The sequence below is a fragment of the Petaurus breviceps genome, unplaced genomic scaffold (assembly GCF_028583685.1).
Source record: "Petaurus breviceps papuanus isolate PSGF00001 unplaced genomic scaffold, PetGlider_PUasm1.0 99, whole genome shotgun sequence".
In the NCBI taxonomy this organism is placed as follows: domain Eukaryota; kingdom Metazoa; phylum Chordata; class Mammalia; order Diprotodontia; family Petauridae; genus Petaurus; species Petaurus breviceps.
Window position 1 is genome coordinate 26556684 of NW_027187465.1, and position 18946 is coordinate 26575629.

At 46.8% G+C, this 18946-nt stretch overlaps 1 protein-coding gene across 1 annotated transcript in view; it reads left to right on the top strand.

Moving 5' to 3' along the window:
• RFLNA (refilin A) overlaps positions 1-18717 on the top strand; it is a 29816-nt gene extending 11099 nt beyond the window's left edge. The window contains exons 3-4 of the mRNA XM_069081383.1: positions 14457-14566; positions 18090-18717. Coding sequence (XP_068937484.1) covers positions 14457-14566; positions 18090-18411 — 432 coding nt within the window. The 3' untranslated portion in view covers positions 18412-18717. The remainder of the gene's footprint in view (positions 1-14456; positions 14567-18089) is intronic.
• Positions 18718-18946: the final 229 nt, after the last annotated feature.

Consider the following 18946-nt stretch of genomic DNA (forward strand, 5'->3'; position numbering starts at 1 on the left):
ATCTATCTATCTATCTATCTATCTATCCATCTATCCCTCTATCCATCTATCCCTCTATCTATCTATCCATCTATCTATCTATCTATCTATCTATCTATCTATCTATCTATCTATCTATCTATCTATCTATCCATCTATCCCTCTATCCCTCTATCCATCCATCTATCTATCTATCTATCTATCTATCTATCTATCTATCTATCTATCTATCTATCTATCTATCTATCTATCCATCTATCCCTCTATCTATCTATCCCTCTATCTATCTATCTATCTATCTATCTATCTATCTATCTATCTATCTATCTATCTATCTATCTATCCATCTATCCACCCATCCATCCATCTCTATCTCTCTATCACCTCATTCTTTCTGAGTAGGTCAGTCCTCAGAAAGGAGACAATCATGAAGTCTTCCTCAGAGAGGGCTTTCAGGCTCACCTTTGTGACCCAGGAAAGGGCTTTCTGCCAATTGTTTGGATGGGCATCAGGATTTCTCTAAGTTCTGTCCCCCCCCCCCCAATAAGCAAACTGTATTCTTCGGTTGGTTTCCTGCTCATTTTTTTTTTTTGCTTCTTTTTTGGGAGGGCAGTTGGGATTAAGTGACTTGCCCAAGGTCACACAGCTAGGTTTTTGTGTGTGTGTTAAGTGTCTGAGGCCGTATTTGAACTCAGGTCCTTCTTACTCCAGGGCTGGTGCTCTATTCACTGTGCCACCTAACTGCCCCCGCACCCTGCTCATTTTCCTGACAAATCCCTTCTTCCCAGTAAGTCTCAACCAAGCTTGCATTGACCTCGTCACGGCCTGCCCAGGACTTGTTTAGGCCTCCTCTTTTGTATTCCCAAGTGCCTGGCACCAAGCCCAGCTGTGCCACTTACAAACTGTGTGATCTTGGGAGAGTCACTTTCCATCCTAGGCCTCAGTTTCCTCATCTGTAAAGTGAGGGGGCAGTCTGGACGGCCCCCAGGCTCCCTTCCAGTGGTTCCTCAAGCATAGGGACTGCCTCTCTTTTCCATTTGTTTCACCAGAGCCTGACAAAGAGGAGGTATTGAAAGGAAATTATTTCTTGTAGGCCCTTTCCAGTTCCAGATCTGTGATGCTGGAAATCCCAGGCTGAAAGCAGGTGCTTAATTTTTCTCCCCTGGACATTATGCTTTTATTTTTGTTGTTCTGCAGTTAAAAAGAAAAAAGGAAAAAAGATTAGTCTTTTCATACACACAGTAGAGGGCAGCTAGGTGGTGCAGTGGAGACAGTGCTGGACCTGGAGTCAAAGAGACCTGAGTTTAAATCCAGCTTCAGACATTAACTGTCAGTGAGACCCTGGGCAAGTCACTTAACCCCATTTGCCTCAGTTTCCTCATCTGTCAAATGAACTGGAGAGGGAAATGGCAAACCACTCCAGTATCTCTGCCAAGAAAATCCTAAATGGGGTCACAGAGACGGACATGCCTGAAACAACTGGATAAATATGCCCCTCAGAAGAGAGATGATCGCGTGTGAATCTGCCAATCCCGATTGTATCCAAGCTGCGTCCTTAAAGCCATCCAGCACACTCACCCCGCTCCTTTCAAGGCTTGTCCCTGCTTCCTTCATATCCGTCCTGTGCATTGAAATGGGCCAGTGATGCCACTTTCTTTCCCCTTTGTATGTCATTGTCTGTCTTCCCTTCTCCCCGTTATGCAAAGAGAAACAAAGCCCTTGCAAGAAACGCGCACGTTTATGTAGAGCTGTTCGGTACATTGGCCACCGACGTCTTCTCCTGCATCCAGGCTCCATCCATCCCCGCCCTCTCTGGACAAGGGTACCACACTTCACTGGTGGGGCCCCTGTACTTCTGCCGGCTCTTGGAATTAACCAGGGTTCGCGAGTCTTTCAGATCATCTTTCTTTACGGTGCTGTTGTTCCCGGTCCCCACGCCCCTGTCCGTAGTGCCGTCCCCCCCGTCCGTAGTGCCGTCTCCCCCTGTCCGTGGTGCCGTCCCCCCCGTCCGTGGTGCCGGCCCCCCCGGCCGTGGTGCCGTTCCCCCCCCCCCGTCCGTGGTGCCGTTCCCCCCCCGTCCGTGGTGCCGTCCCCCCAGTCCGTGGTGCCGTCCCCCACGTCCGTGGTGCCGTCCCCCACGTCCGTGGTGCTGTCCCCCCTGTCCGTAGTGCTGTCTCCCCCACGTCCGTGGTGCCGTCCCCCCTGTCCGTAGTGCTGTCTCCCCCTGTCCGTGGTGCCGTCCCGCTCTGAGATGAGCTTCAATTAGTCTGTTGTCTTCGTACGCCGTTGTTTGCGTGCTGTCTCGACCCCATAAGACTGCGAGCTCCAGGACCTGGGTTTTTGCCTTTCTTTGCACCCGTGGAGCCTAGCACAATGCCTGATACATGGCAGGAGCTTACGAAAGACCGTTGGCTGACTGGCAGGTGCTTAATAAGCAGCGGCTTGTGAATGTTGGACTTAGGAAGAAGAGTGAGTTCAGATCTCCTGCTCAGACACTTACTGGCCATGTAACCTTGGGCAAATCATTCGATTTTTCTCAGCCTTGTTTTCCTCATCTGTAAAATGGGGAGAATGAAAGCGTGTAGTTAAAAATGTTGTGAGGACCAAATGAGATAATGTCTATCAGACACATCGAGCAAGTCTTACAGAACTATAAATGTCTATTACTATTGCTTGTTTTATTAGACATCGTAGTGTAATGGCCAGAGAGCCAGCCTTGGAATCAGCAAGACCTGGGTATTGTTGGTGGTGGTGGTTTTATTAGGCATTATAGTAAAATGGATAGGAGCCAGCCTTGGAGTCAGGAAGACCTGAGTTCAAGTCCTACATCAGACCTACTGACAGTGCCTTAGGATAAGGCACCTAGCTTCCTTGAAGCTCCAGGCAACTCTCTATACCTGTGAGCTGACAGATGCATTCTTGGAGGGAGTTTCTCCGCTGAGGAATTCTCCACACAAATGAATTCACATACATATAAACACAAGGTTTTATTTAGTATATTTCTAGGATGTTAGGGATTTTCTCTCCTAGCAAAAGAGAGAGAACAATAGCATCAGAAAAGTCAAGGAAGGGAAGGAACACAAGCTCTGCCTTGGAGGCTTGGGGTCCTGCTGGACCTCAGAATCTTCTCTCCACGATTGAGATGACTTCTCTCCCCAGACTGTGCTCCAGGTATAGGCAGGACTTTCTCTGCATATCCCTGGGATCTGTCCACATCATTTGTCAGGCTTTTGTCTCATTCTCTTCAGGTAGCCAAATTAGAGTGGATTTCGTAAGATCAGACCTGGAAGGGAGATCAGAGACCGTTGAGTCCAGCTCCCCCGGGGAGGCCCAGAGATGCTTATTGAATTGCCCCAAGGTCGCACAGATAGCAAACAGCCCAAGTGGGATGTAAGCCTCAGTTTCCCTGCATCTCCAGGCTGGCAGCTTGGCTTCTCTGGCTCCTCCCCTCCTTTGGCCTGACTCAGGCCCTGTAGGGGCTGGTTCCAGTTGCTTTAATTGGATGTGCTAAGCCAAGTGCGGGAGTCTGGCTCCAGAACAGGAGCCCGAGTGGCCTGGAAGCCACAGGCCTCATTATGGAGTGTAAGCTTAGGTTTTCAAGCTCACACACAAATCTTCCCCTGCTCAGGCAAGAAGGAGACTGAGGGAGCAGGCCCGGAGACCCATCCAATGACATCGGGCTGTTTTGTTTGAAATAGAGCAAGTGGACTTTTTTTCTCTCTCCATGAGGGATATGGCCTGAAAGGCAGCCAGTGAGCATAGTCCTTCCCAATTTCAATGTGTATTTTTATTTCCATCCAGTGAGTATTTATACCCTCTCTGGCTGGTCCAGGGTAAGGCAAATGAATCACAGGGTGATGTGGGTGGGGCCTCGTGGTCTGAAGGCCCCTGCCAGCCCCCTTCCATGGCTGTTGGGTCACTTCCATGGTCTGCTCTGGTTTTCCCAAGCCCTACCTGCCTCTGAGGTCCCTTTTTACTCTGACTTTGGGGAATTCTGGTCTTTTCCTGCATCTCCATTGTGTCCCCAGTTCTGCCAAGAGAGATATAGAAGGCTCAGGTGACTGCCTGGGTTTTTGGGGTTCCTCAGCCCAGGCAGAGGGGCCTGTGGGGGACCTGCCTCCTGGCTCTGGGCCCTGTGGGTAGGGATGTGGCCTCAGTGAGGGCCAGGTCCATGGCACCCACCCTACAGTACAGGTGCCTGGGTTTTGGTTTTTATTCTTCTGGATGTGGCCAGGCTGCTGGATGCTTCAGGAGAGCAGACTGCTGACCTGGGGGTAAAGGGACACATCCTTTGTGGACAGCTCAGGAGCTGCCTGGTCTTCTGGGTGGGAGGATATCTAGACTCTTCCAGCTCGTAGGTGTGTGTAAGTGGGGCCACCTCTTCTTCAGGGCTACAGCCCAGATTCTCATGGGATCCCTTGGGCATGACACTTGACCACTCTGGGCCTCAGTATCCTTCTCTATTAAGTGAGGGGGGGGACTAGGTGACCCCTAAAGGTGTCTTTTAGCTGCAGCTCTAGGATTCTTTGGTCCTTCCAGTAAGCCTGGGGTATGGATGGAGGCATAGACTTAGAAGCAGAGCAGGGAGAATTAGGCATCATCTAGGCCATGCTCCACCTTTTACAGGTAAAGAAACTGAGACCCAGGAAGGCCTCAATGACACCCGAGTAATAAATAGTAGGGTAGAGATTCAAACTCAGATCTTTGGACTCTAAGGCCATGTAGCCCAGGCCTGGTCTCATCCTTGGGCGTAAGCCTCACTATGAAATGGCCTTCTCAGGCCTGGGAACTTAACCTGGATATTATTACTGTTATTATTCATTTTAATAGCTAATAAGATTAAATAAAAACCATTGCATGTTATAATTATTGTTTAGCAACAATTATCATGCTATTCCTATTACATTATTATGATAAAACAATACAATGATGTAATAATAATGATGATAGATTTTAAATTGGGGCAGGTGGGTGGGTGCCACAGTGGATAGAGCCCTGGGCCTGAAGTCAGGAATTCTCAGGGTCCTGAGTTCAAATCCAGCCTCAGATGCATACTAGCTGTGTGACCCTGGGCAAGTCACTTCACTCTCTTTGCCTCAGTTTCCTCATCTGTAAAAGTGATCTAGAGAAGGAAATGGCAAACCACTCCAGTATCTCGGCCAAGAAAACCCCAAGTAGAGTCATGGAAAGCCAGATACGACTGAAACGACTCAGCAACGAGCATTTAATTAGTTCTTTGAGGCTTCCAAAGCCCTTTCCAAATATTATCTCATTTGATCCTTCTAAAACCCTGGCGGGTAGGTGTGATTCTTATCCCCATTTTACAGATGAGGACACTGAGAGATGAAGCGGCTTGGCCAGTGTCTGAGGGAGGACTTGAATTCGGGTCTTCCTGACTCGGGCTCCAATGAGCCAGCTAGCTTGTGGGTTGTCCTCTCTTCTGATTTAGGGGCAGTAACACTATTTCCCAGGAAATCCACTCTCTCTCCTTGACTTTTCACAGCCACAGGAGTGGGGCAGCAGCAGAAATGGTCGATTTGGAGTCAGAGATTATAGTTTAGTCAGTCCTGTGGGATTTTCTTGGCAAAGGTACTGCCATCTCCTTCTTCAGCTTGTATTACAGGTGAGGAAACTGAGGCAAATAAGGTTAAGTGACTTGCCCAGGGTCACACAGCTAGTAAGTGTCTGAGGCTGGATTTGAATTCAAGTCTTCCTGATGCCAGACCCAGCGCTCTAGCCACTGCACCATCCAGCTGCCCCTTGGAATCACAGGACCTGGGTTCAAATCCTAGGGCTCCAGCTTTTACCAATGGTGGGGTGCTGGAAAATCACTGAAGCTCTCTGGGCCCCTGTCAGTCCCCTTCCATGGCTCTCTGCCAGGCTTGTGCCCTGCCTTTTTCTGTGCCCGGGCGCTTGGCAGAGCTGGAAGGAACCTGTTATACCTAGGACACTACTTGGCCTGGGATGAAGAACAAAGAGTGGAAACCCCCTGAAGGCAGGGACTGCTCTCATTGCTTTCTCTCTTTTTTAAATGCATACTAGCTGTGTGAACCTGGGCAAGTCACTTCACTCTCTTTGCCTCAGTTTCCTCATCTGTAAAAGTGATCTAGAGAAGGAAGTGGCAAACCACTCCAGTATCTCGGCCAAGAAAACCCCAAGTAGAGTCATGGAAAGCCAGATACGACTGAAACGACTTTTTACTGCCTAACACATGACATCACAGATTTAGACTGAAATTGTACAGAGGAGGGAACTGAGACCCGGAGAGTGACTTGGTAATTCAGTGGTGGAGCTGGGATTGGTGCCATTGCTAAGGACAGCAACAGAGTCCTTGATCTGTGCTTGGTGAATGCAATTAGATCAACCTTTAGCTTCCTTACCTGTAAAATGAGGGCTTAGACCAGATCCCAGGTTCTTGATTTTATTTTATTCTTTATTGGGAGAGGCAATGAGAGGGAGAAAAATTGAGGTTAAGTGACTTGCCCAGGGTCACACAACTAGATCTAGATTTGAACTCAAGTCTTCCTGATTCCAGGGCTGGTGCTCCAACCACTGCACCACCTAGCTGCCCCCGGGGAACTTGTTTTTTGTTTTATTTTATTTTTGGAGGCAATCTGGGTTAAGTGACATGCCCAGGGTCACACAGCTAGGGTGTCTGAGGCCAGATTTGAACTCAGGTCCTCCTCACTCCAGGGCCAATACTTTATCCACCTAGCTACCCCTGGAAACTTGTTAAAAAAAATACACATCCACACCCACATATACATGCATACACACATACATATATATGCGTATATATGTAGATGTATATATACACACATCTGTATATATGCATATGTATCTATATGTATGTATACATAACTGAATTTTGATATACTTCATTTCCTTGGCAGTCCTGTAGGTTTTATTTCATGCCTTTAGAATCACAGTTCTGAATGAGGGTCCATGGGCTTCACCTGGGCCCAAATAGCCCAAGTCACAGAAAGAGTTAAGAATCCCTGGACCCTTGGACCCTCCACTCCAGCTGTGTGATCTTAGGCAGGTCACACAACCTCTCTGGGCCTCTGGCTCTTAATTTGTAGCATGAGGGGCCTGGATGCTCAGAACTCTTAGGTCCCTTCCAGTTCCAAATCCTAAATAGCTCGACCCCTGGGGTTGGCTTTTGCCTGGATCTCTCAAGTTGCCCGGCCAAACCTCCCCTCGCTTCTACCCCCTGGTACATGCTTCTCTAAGCCCGTGGATTTGATAGAAATGTGGCCCGCACTCTCTAAAGTGCCTGGTTCCACTGTGGCTGGAATTGGTGCCAAATTGTGCACTCCCTTGGCTGTGACAGCTGTTTTCCTTGCCCGACTCTGAGCTGGCAAGAGCCCCATGGGGTGGGCAGGGCCATTTTGATGTTAAAATAACAGTAGAACTTAGAGCTGGGACCAAGTCTCCCTGAGTGTCCTTTGTAAGGTCTCTGCTGTCACCTGGCCAGCCTGAAGGGGAGGCTGGGAGAGGTCCGCATCTTCCCCTTCCTTTCCTTAGCACAAATGGTTTTTCAGGCACTTGGTGAGATCTGGAGCTGTCTGCCCACCCAGACCTTCCTTGGATTTTCTTCTGTTCATTCTAGCATTACTAACTGGGGACCCCCTGAGATTCCAGATAATATGTAGACAGGGTTTTGCCAAAGTGTAAAGTTATATGCGTTAGCTAGTGGTAATTTGATGCATAATCTGCTTAATAATTTATCATCAAATTTATAACAATAATTTTATTATTGTATAATAATATTTTCTTCATTTGCTTCAGTCCTGTCTGACTCTTCATGGCCCCATTTGGGTTTTTTTTTTTTTTGGCAAAGATACTGGAGCGGTATGCTATTTCCTTCTTCAGCTCAATTTACAGATGAGGAAACTGAGAAAAGCAGAATCAAGTGACTTGTCCAGGGTCACACAGCTAGCAAGTGTCTGAGGTCACATTTGAACTCAGGTCTTCCTGACTCTGGGTCTAGTACTCTGTCTACTGCACCACCTAGCTGCCCCAATAGTAAATATATTATACATATATAAACATAAAATCAACAATATCAATAATTTAATCATTTGATACATAAAATATTGTTAAATTTATTTAACAATATTTTTGTTCTAATAAATATACACATGATATGTAAATATATAATAGAATGTTATCATAAATAATAATTTAATCAACTATTTAATACAATAATTAATGCACACATAGCATTTATATAGTGTAAGATTTGCACATCACGTTACATGTTACCTCCTTTTTTGTCTCCCGTGATAGAATGTAAGCTCCCTGAGGACAGGCACTCATTCATTTCTCTTTGTGTCCTCCATGGCAAGCACAGTGATTGGCAGAGGGAAAGACTAGGACACAGGGACGTTAGTGATTTTACTGGTATTAGAAACTCCCCAGTGAGGAAATCCCTTCCACCAATGCAGCATGCCACCTTCTCTGTAACACAGAATCTTAGTTGTTTAGAGCACTGAGAGCTTAACCTTAGAAGGAATGGAATTTCAGAATACCTCAAAGGACCAAGCTACATCAATTGTCATAGGAGAAAATTTTTTTAATCTATAAGACCAAAAGAAAAAAGATTTTAGGATGAAAATGTTTTACTTCAAAGAATTATAATATTTTTGTGTCGATTGATATGTCTGGTTCTTCTTTTTTTTTTTTTTTTGGAGAGGGGAAGGCAAGGCAATTAGGGTTAAGTGACTTGCCTAAGGTCACACAGCTAGTAATGGGTCAAGAACTCAGGTCCTCCTGACTCCAGGGCGGGTGCTCTATTCACTGCACCACCTAGCTGCCCCATAGTTCTATTCTTAGAAGAACGTTCGGGGAGGGAGGGACAGCCAATTTGTATCAGAGATAGGGCTTGAACTTGGGGCTCTGAGGCCACGTGGCTGTTGTTACTGAGTGATTTCAGTTGTGTCTGACTCTTTCTGACCCCCATGTGGGGTTTTCTTGGCAAGGATACTGGAGTGGTTGGTTTGCCATTTCCTCCTACAGCTCCTATTATAGATGAGAGATACAGAGGTGCACAGGGTTAAATGACTTGCCCAGAGTCACACAGCTACAAACGTCTGAGGTTGAATTTGAACTCAGGAAGATGAGTTTTCCTGACTCCAGGCTCAAGCTTTATCCAGTGTACCTAGCAGCTCTATGTGGCGTACAAAAGGTGCTTAAGAAATATTTATTGATTGGTGAAAGGGAAACTTGGCTGGATGGGATAGCTGCCTTCAAATATTCGAAGGTCTGATATGTGGAAGGAAGCTTAGCTATGTTCTGATTGGCCCCAGAGGGCAGAAGGAGTCAGAGCAGTCGAATGCTTCAATGAGACACATTTAGGCTTGAGGAGGGAATGAGAGCTGTCCAAGGTGGAAGGATGGGCAGCCTCTGGAGGCAGTGGGTTCCTCTCACTGGAGATCTTCCTAGGCTGGCTGGCTGGGGACTTGTTGGGGGTGGTGTGCAACTGATTCCTATATAAGTAAAGCTTGGATCAGGTGCCCGCTTGGTGCTTCCTACATCTGAAAGTCTGGGGTTCAGTGATAACGTGCTGTCGAGAACACCAACCTCTTTCCATACCCATTGATTCAACATACCCAATGCTCTAGGGGGAAAGGGAAGGGAAGGCTGGTCTAAGATTTGACAGCTATTCATTTTTCTGGCTCCTGCTTGAGGGGACAGAGGACATAACTAAAGGTATTCAGATGTTTCGACCAAGTAGGTTGGCACGAAGGATTACAGAGTCCTAGGATGCTGGAGCTGGGAAGGACCTTAGTCCAAACACCCCATTTTTCAGATGGTAAAACTGAAACCCAGAGAGAATTGACTGGCCCAATGTCACATGGCTGTATGTAAAGCCATGAAAGTTAACTGAACATTTATGAAGCTTGTCCTATGTGTCAGGTGCTGTACTGGGCACTGGAGTTACAGACAGGAATGAACCACCCCCTACCCTCAAGAAGCTTACTTTCTACTGAGGGGATACAACAGGCCCACAATCAAATAAATAAACACCAGGTAACTTCAAGAGAGATAATAATTGAGAGGAGGGGTCATGCTAGGCAGAGGTGAGGCAGGAGAACCTTCCAGACATGGGAGACAGTCAGTGCAAAGGGCCCTTAGGCAGGAGACACTTCCTGTACAGTGAACAGCTAGGCAGCCAGATTGACCAGCCCATGGAGTATGTGAAGGGAAATAATGTGCTGTGAAGACTGGGCAGGTGGGTAGGAACCAGACTCCTGGAGCGCTTTAAATGCCAGGCTGAGGATTTTGTCACTGATATTGGGGGTAGTGGGGAGCTACTGAAGGTTCACACATACTCAGCACCTTCTGTGAGCTGAAGCTGTGGTTATTCGGGGAGACTGTCATGGCACCTGAGAAGGTCTCCTGGACTTCTGGAGGGAGAGAAGCCATTTCCCAGACTGATGATGATTCCCTTGCTGATCTGGGGACCTGGCTCTTCTCATTTCACAATCCTTTCTTGAGTTACAGAAAGAGAGGACTTGGCCCATCTTCCTCCTTCATTTTATTTCCTTACCTGAAGGAAGGGAGCATCTGGGTTTCATCCATCAATGGGTGTGTGTCTTTAGGGAAAGGAGGAAGCAGGGTGCCCAGAGAGGGTCTTTAGAAAGAGGGGGCAACAGTAAGTTTGTTTCTTACAATGGCTCAGGGAGCTGTCTTGTCAAAGAGCCTCCAGGCTTATTTATAGGGAGAAAATGGATCCCAGATTGAACAGGAAGGAACAGGAGATGACATTTGAAGATGAAGAAATGGACCCCCAGAGTCTGAGCTGGAAAGGGTCTTTGAGGTCAGTGTCCCCAGGGCCTCCTGAGGCATGTCCAGGCATTACTAGGCAGAGACAAGATTCTGACCCACATCCTCTGATTCTGATGCCCTTTCCTTCGTACCATGGCTACCACTTCAGAGCTTTGGAAATCAGGGTTTTCCAAAGCTACCTAGGCTGCTTTATCCTGAAATGTGAGGGGCAGGGTGGCTCAGTGGCTAGGGTGCTCAGCGTAGCGTCCTGGGTTTGAATATGGCCGCAGACACTCGCTAGTTGCATGATCCTGGACAAATCATTGAACCATCCTGAGAGTCAGTTTCCTCATATATAAAATGGAGATAATGCCTCTAGTGCCCATATCAGAGGGTAAGTGGTGAGGGCCAAAAGGCATGAAGTATGTAAAGTGCTATGTAAGTGTGACTATTTGAGTTTATTATGTTATAGATTATTCCGTTATATATAAATGTGACTATTTATTGTAGGAGTGAGAGGGGAGGGAGGGAGGTGCCCATGGCTTTGGGGAAGAAATGAAGAAACAAGCATTTATTAGGGACCTACTATGTGTCAAGTACTTTGCTAAGTGCTGAGGATATAAGAAAGGTGAAAACAATACCCTGCCTCCAAGGAGCTTACAGTCTAGTGGGAGAGACAACAGACAAACAGCTATATACGCACAACATAGACAGATTGAATTGGATATAATGAGCAAAGGGAAAATGCCAGCATTAAGGGGGCTTGGGACAGGCTTCCTGTAGAAGGTGGAATCTTGGCTGGGACTTGAGGGAAGCCTAGACCCAGAGAGGACCTTAGAGATCATCTGCTTCATTTTAGATGAGGAAACCGAGGCCCAGCGAGGCCAGGCAGGCTGCCAGAGGCTGGGGTCACACAGGTACCTAAGTGGCATGGCCGACTGGGACCCAAGTTGTCTGACCCCCAATCCAGCCTCCTTTCCACCAAAGCTGCCTTTCTGGCAGCAGTAAGACTTGAATCCATGCCTCCGGCATGCTGCCCAGATCCATGGTTAATGGTGATCACTGCTTATATAGTATGTGGCCATCTTGGCATTTCCAGAGGGATTCCAGCTTGGTCACGGTGAATTATTTTCCAGATGTTTTTCTGCAATCTCTTTGTGAAGATTTCATTTTTAAATTCTGCCTTAACACTCATTAGCAGGGTTGCTGCCAGGACAAGCAGGTCTGTGCGAAGGGGATGATAGCCCAGCCTGTTTCCAGGTTGGCCACCTGGGAGGGACCTAATCATCTTTGGAATACCATCAAGGCACAGCAGGGCTGGGGGAGTGGAGTGATTCATCCACAGGGATGAAAATGTAGCCCCTTGGACAAGTAAAATCATTTTTATTCCAAACTGGAACTGGTGACTTACCTCTTCAGGACATAGGCATATTTACATTTCCATTCGGCTCATGTGTCATCATTAATGTCAATGGAGCATCTCCAGGGAGTGAAAAAGGGAGAGAGATTTTCCTGCGATAATGGGGCCGAGGAAGAGAAAGATCTGCCTCGGGCATTCTCCTTCCTGCCCCTGAACTGGGAGCCCTGAAAGATGGAGGGAAGGTGGAAGGTAAAAAGTGTACCTGTGCATTGTAACAGTCCCTGGTGGGAATCCTGGCTTCCTGTCTCTCTAGTTCAGTGGGTCATTCAATAAACATTTTTTTCCAGTTCTTACTATGTGCTCAGCCTTGTGCCCCCACACAGCTGCCAAATGAAGGTTCTTAAGGCACAGGTCAGACCATTTATCTACCCCCACCCCACCTCCTGCACCACTACCCTGCTTAAGAACCTCTGGTGGGAGATATGAGGAGGTTAACTCTCCTGGCTTCTCAGCAGAGGTGGTGGACAACGGGTACAGAACACTACATACAATGTCAGACTTTTCTGATTTATTTCTTAGTTTTGCTAAATTGGATTCTTTCTTCCCCTCTTTTTTATTTTTTGTCATAAGGGATGGCTCTCTGAGAGGTGGATGGGTGTATTAGAAAATGCAGGTGATAGAAAAAAAACAAGAAATAAATCACAATGTTTAAAAAAAAAAAAAGAACTTTCAGGGGCTACCAGCTGCTCTTGCTTGTTGGGAAGAGGATACAACAGAAATTCTTCTGCACCCATCAGTCCTGCCATTTCTAGGTTTATTTCCCAGCCTCCCTTTCCACACTCTGTGTTGCAGCCAGCCCGCCCATGGACCTGGTGTTCCCCTAACTTGCAGTTGTCTCTGATGGGGCACAGGCAATCCTCCTATGCCCCAGCTGTTTCCCCTCGTCGCCATCTTTTAGAGTTCCGTGGGTCCCTTCAAGGCTTAGTACATGGCTTGGGGGCCACCTTCTAAGGATTCCTGTAGGTGACCCTTGCTAGCTCTAAATTCTCTGATTCCTTCTGTCAGCCTTTCCTGATCCCCCTTTACTCAGCACATAGTAGACCTGCCTGGCCCATAGTAAGCACTCAGTAAATGCTTGTTGACTGACTTACTGACTCCCACCTCAATTATCCTACATTTGTTTATGTGTTTATGAGCACAGTGCCTGGCACATAGTAAGTTCTGAATAACTTATTTATCTTATATGTATCTTAGCACAGTGTACATGGTAAGCACTTGACAAATGCTATCTGTGCTCATCCAGTATCACTCTAGTAGAATGCAAGCTGTTTGAGGGCAGGCATCTGGTTTTACTCTTGTCTTTGTAGCTACAGTGCTTGGCACATAGTAGGTGCTTGGTAAATTTGTGTTGGAGTAGATTCTGTCACCTGTCTGACCTCCCAAAAGGGCAAAGAAAATGGGGTTGCAGGATCTGAGTTCTAATCCTAACTCTGTCTTAGTTCCTCTATGTCCTTGGGCAAGCTGTTGAACTTCTCTGGGTCTCAGTTTCCTCATCTGTAAAAAGAGGGGGTTGGACTAGGTGGCCTCTGGGTCTAGAACCATAATCCTGTACTAGAGAGTGAAATGAACAACTGTGAGATCAGCCTGTTCAATGACTGCAATCACATAAATGGGGGAAACAATACACTTTGATTAAGCATCATGTCTAATCTTGAGCTCAGAGAAAACCCAGGGAAACATATGTTGCTCTCCCCACTCCCCAGCCCAGGCCCCTGCCCTGCCTCCGACAAGGAGGCTGGTTCATCTTTCCAGGCAGTGGGAAACTCAGAGGATCCAAGGTCGAGACCATGGAGAGACCTGCAGGCCACTGGTACAGCCTGTGCCCAGGGAGGGGCTCCTCCATGTCCAGGACCCTCAAAGGCAGGGATCTTGGCATGTGACCTTCGGCTCCCCCAGAATGTAAGCTCCCACGTGGCCAGGGCTCTTCTGGCAATACCCAGCACTTAGTACAGCCTGGCCCCTGCTCTTTATGAAGATGAAGAATGTTGTTTGTAGAGTGAGGAGGGAGATAAGTGCCTGACATGGGCAATCATCTCAACTCTCTGGGCCTGTTTGCTTCTCTGTAAAATCAGAGTCATGTTTGATGACTTTCTGCCCACCCTCTCCAGGCTCTCATTCCATCATTCTATGGCCTTGGTTTTGGCATCTGTAGCTGAGGACTCAGACTCTCTGTCCTCTGAGGTCCTGACTCATCCTCAGTCCTGGATGGGCATGCCCCCGGGGATTGCTGGGGTCGGGGGTGCTGTCTAACTAACTAAATGTGAGTGTGCCCTTCTCCCTACAGGCTCCTCACCTCCTCCAGGACCCTTCTGTGCTGGAGATGAGACCCAGGCTGCACCCAGTGTTTTTTGGGGAAAGCATTGAAGTAAACCCTGAGCCCATGCAGGAAATTCGGTACGTATGGCAGTGGCTTTCTCCTTGGGCCCAGGGAGGAGGTAGCAAGGGCTGGTGAGGGGGAGGGGATATCTACTTTTTAGAAAGAATTCATATGAAAGAACTAATCAGTTAGCATGCCAGCTGTGTGCCAGCTACTAGGCTGGGTCCTGGGCATGCAAACACACCCTTCCTTCAAGGAACTGGCATTCTATTAGAAAAGACGTGTACATAGAAGTTTAAAAAATGAGTTATAGGTATTTGGGGAGGGGGACCCCAACAGCCATGGGGAAAGAAGGTCAGGAAAGGAGTCTCATGTAGGAGTTGGCATCTGACCTAAGCTTTGAAGAGATTTCTAAGAAACAGAGGTCAAGAGGGATCACCTTCTGTTCAAAGGCATGGGGAGGGGAAATTGGATGTTGTATGTGAAGAACAGATAGGCCAGCGTGACTCAGCTTTGTTTTGCAGGAATGGCAGTAACGTAGAGTAAGCCTAGAAGGGTAGGCTGGAGCCAAGTTGTAATGGTCTTTAAATATCACATGGACTTGTATTTGGTCCTGGGGTAATAGGGAGCTATTGAAAGTTACTGAGAAGTAAGCCATGATTTGGTCAGATCTGTGCTTTAGGAAAATGACAGCTTCATGAAGGATGAATAGGAGAGGGGAGTGACTTGAGGCAGTAAGACCAATTAGGAAGCAGTTTTCACTGTCTGAACCAAAAGTAATTTGACCTGAGGTTGTATATTGCCAAGGCAACATTCACAGCACCAACAGTGACTATGAATATGCCAGCATAATTCTGAATTACAAGATATAAGACTCTCCATACAGAAGACAGAAGCAAAACATTTATTCAGACACCAGAAAGCCAAATCCATCATAGCAACAAAGAAGTTAATACACCTTATCACTGCAGGGAGCAGCACTGTACTTAGCTGTCTCCTTGCCTGCGTCCTCTCCTCCCTCCTTTCTAACTGGTCTGACTCCCAGCTTCCTGCTCCACCTGGCTCCTCCCACCACAGACTCCATGTGATTACATTTGGCCTCAATAGGCCAAAAGAAAGAAAGAGGAAGGAAGGAAGGAAGGAAGGAAGGAAGGAAGGAAGGAAGGAAGGAAGGAAGGAAGGAGAAAAGAAAGAAGGAGAATGCCTGGCCCCAGGAGCCTAACTCTCAGGGGGATGAGAAGATACAGAAGTAACTATCAGAGGAGAGATATAAGAATGTGATAAGAGACTAAGGGGTGTGAGGAACAAAGGTTTCACAATAGCATTGGCTTTGAAGGACAAGAAGAATAGCCTCAGACAGAGGTACTAGGGAGAGGGAAGAAGGCCATTCAAGCCATGGGCATCGTATGCAAAAAGGCAGAACAGAAGAAGGCTGTGGAGTCTTCTGTCTGGCTAGGTCTAGGATGTGAAGTGGCGTCTTGTGAAATCTTGTTAGAAGGGTAGGCTGGAGCAGGGTTGCAGAAGGCATTGAATGCCAAGTTAAGAAGTTGGTATTTTTTTCAGTAGGCAATTGGGAGCCTACTGATGGTCTCTCAGTGAAGTCAGAACTATGCCTTAGGAAAGTGACTCTGCAGTTGTAAGAAGAATGTATTTGAGAAGGGAGAAACTACAAAAAGGGAATCCAGAAGAGAGAAGTGGGGGCCTGAACCAGGGTACTGGTACTGGGTGTAAAAAGGAGACAGATTCCAAAAGTTTCAGAGGTATAATCCTAGAACCACAACTTTAGAGTTGGTCAGCTCTTCACGTCCTACAGAAGAAAGGAAAAAGAAACCAGTGACCTCAGAACAAAAATGTTTGCCAGTGGTTCCACAGGTGGTGGCAACGTCAGGATTCAAACCCAGACCCAATCCAGCACCCATCCCACAGCATCTCTTTAGTAGCAATGTGCCGATCGGAGTCCTGATTCTTTGTGAATTCAGAGTTAGCTATGCAGTAATTAATGAACCTATGAGTACTAGGAAAGGAAGTACTGAGTGACAGTTGGGTGTGGTCTTGACCCAATGTTACATTTAAAATATATGTGCCAATGTGTGTCTAATGGGAGCCATCTCTAGGGTGGCAAGTGGGGAAGGGAAGAAAGAAAAACGGAAAAAAAAGAAATCTGCACACTAACTTGGTTTATTTGGAGGGAATAGCAAGCTGTACATGGTAGATTTGCAGTCTCATGTGCAATCGTCTTTTTTATTTTACTGTGTTATGGAAATGCTTGTTTTGTTCCATAAACTGAAAAGAAAATCAATTAAAAAGAAAAAAGAAAACAAAGGGGAGGGGGGAAGAGGGCAGGGCCTACTCTAGGTAAAATAGTGAAGTCAAGTTGGTATGGGCCAGCGCCTCTTTTGGCCTGGTGTTTATTCGCTGGCCTTCTCTATACACATTTCCTCCAGATACAGGCTACTTATTATGCCTTCAGAAGTTAGACAAGAACTAATTCTCTCTTTCAAATGTATTACACAATAATAAATGAAAAAGTTGTAAAAAAAAGAATCTTAACATGGGCTAACATCTTAATAACAACAGTGCCCAACTTGCACAAAGTGCTTCTCCAATGCTGCTGATTTTGAGTAATAACTAATATTAACAGAGTTCTTTATAACACGTTCTTATTCGAAGAACATGGAGATGAGGAGGAGTTATCCGATGAGACAATGAAGCAAAGCGAGGAAAGAGTATTAAGGAGTATCGGGGTGACTGCCCGATGCTGCAGGTTTGGCAGAAAAAGGGCTTAGACCAGTATCTGATACCATACACCGCAGAAAGTTCCAAATGTGTACATCACCTAAATTTCAAAGGTTACATCATGAAAAAAAAAGATAATAATAAAAGCCAGGTAGTTATTTTTCATGGCTATGGCTAGAGGGGAGATTCTTAATTAAGGGACAGAGTAAAACCAGGTTAGGAAGGATTCTTGAAAGGGATTTACAGGGAGAGGCCAGAATGAAAGTCCACGAGCCAGGTTGAAATAGTCAGGGGGGCTGTGCTTACCTAGGTGGGGGTGAGGTTGGCTTTGGGCAGCAGCACTGGGTAAAAGTGGGAGTAGATACAGTGAGTGGGGGTGACTTTTTTCCTCATCATGCAGATGTCTGAGGCTCAGACTCTCATGGTGTCCAGTGGCACAAAGTGAGTTGTAGAACCAGGCCTTAATTATAGATGTCAGAGGCCATCTAGTCAACCCATACCTGAACAAAAATCCCTTCCACAGTGTCCCAAATCTAATCCAACACAACATATACTTTGTACGATGCTCAGTATGCAGTATTTAATAAATGCTTCTTGAACTTTGAAAATGCATAAAAACCAAAAAGCAAAAGTCCTTTTCTTTGAATGGATGGCATGATATATTAAATTATGATGGAGAGAAGACTATGGTTCAAATCTTATCTGGGTCTTAACTAGCTTGGTGGCCATGGACACCTCATTCTCCTTGTTGGCTTTTAACCCTAGTTTATGAACTTAGGGCTCTCTCCACTGGGCTAGGATGCTGTTCATTGCTTTTTCCTTTTCTTTTTTGGCTGCCCCTCCCTCCTGTTCTTCCCTCCCCAGCTGCAACTCTGAGATCAAATACGACTCTGAAAAACACTACCGAGATGACATCTTCTATGTCCCCGTCCCCACCGTCACCTCCTACAGTGAGACCATCATCGCCACTCCCAATTGCACATGGCGGAACTACAAAACCCAGCTGACCTTCGAACCTCGCCAACGGGCCCTGCGTTTCCAGAGCACCACCATCATCTTCCCCAAGCACCCAAAAAACACTTACCGCACCACCCTCCACTACAGCCTGGGCTGTCCCAAGCGGTGGTTTGCATCCAGCGTCCAGCTGGAACTGTGCGATGACCTCCCCTACCCTGAGGAGCTCTAACCTGGCTCCCGCTCAGAACCATGGGGGGTGGGGGTAGGGAAGGGCTAGAGAAAAGGGAGAAAAAGTTTATCTGAAGATAAACGTGGCCAGGAGCCTAGTAGGAGATGGAATGAGGAAGGCTGGCTGGGTGCATGTGGCTGGGGGGTGGTCTTGGAAGGGAACTGTTTTTTGAGATTAATGGAAAATGACAACCAGGACCTGGTACAGAGAAACCACCTGCCCCCAGAATGGTATGTTTGGTTGTATTGAATCTAGTTTTACTTGTGGAAGATTAAATAAATATATCTATTTTATTAGCATTTTAAATGGAGTCCAGGCATTTGGTTTGGCAGACATGGGCATGGGGGAGATTCTCTTGGAGAGATGAGAGATGGGATCTGACAGCATCTTTCTCAGGAGAGACAGGGTAAGGTGCTGATCTTTTTCTTATTGTGGGGTGGCCTGAGTTTCTGGCTCACCTGAGAGGTGAGCATGCAGACAAGTGTGTTTTGCCTTCCCTGGTTTAGGCTGGTGGTTTTTTTTCTCTGCACCCAAC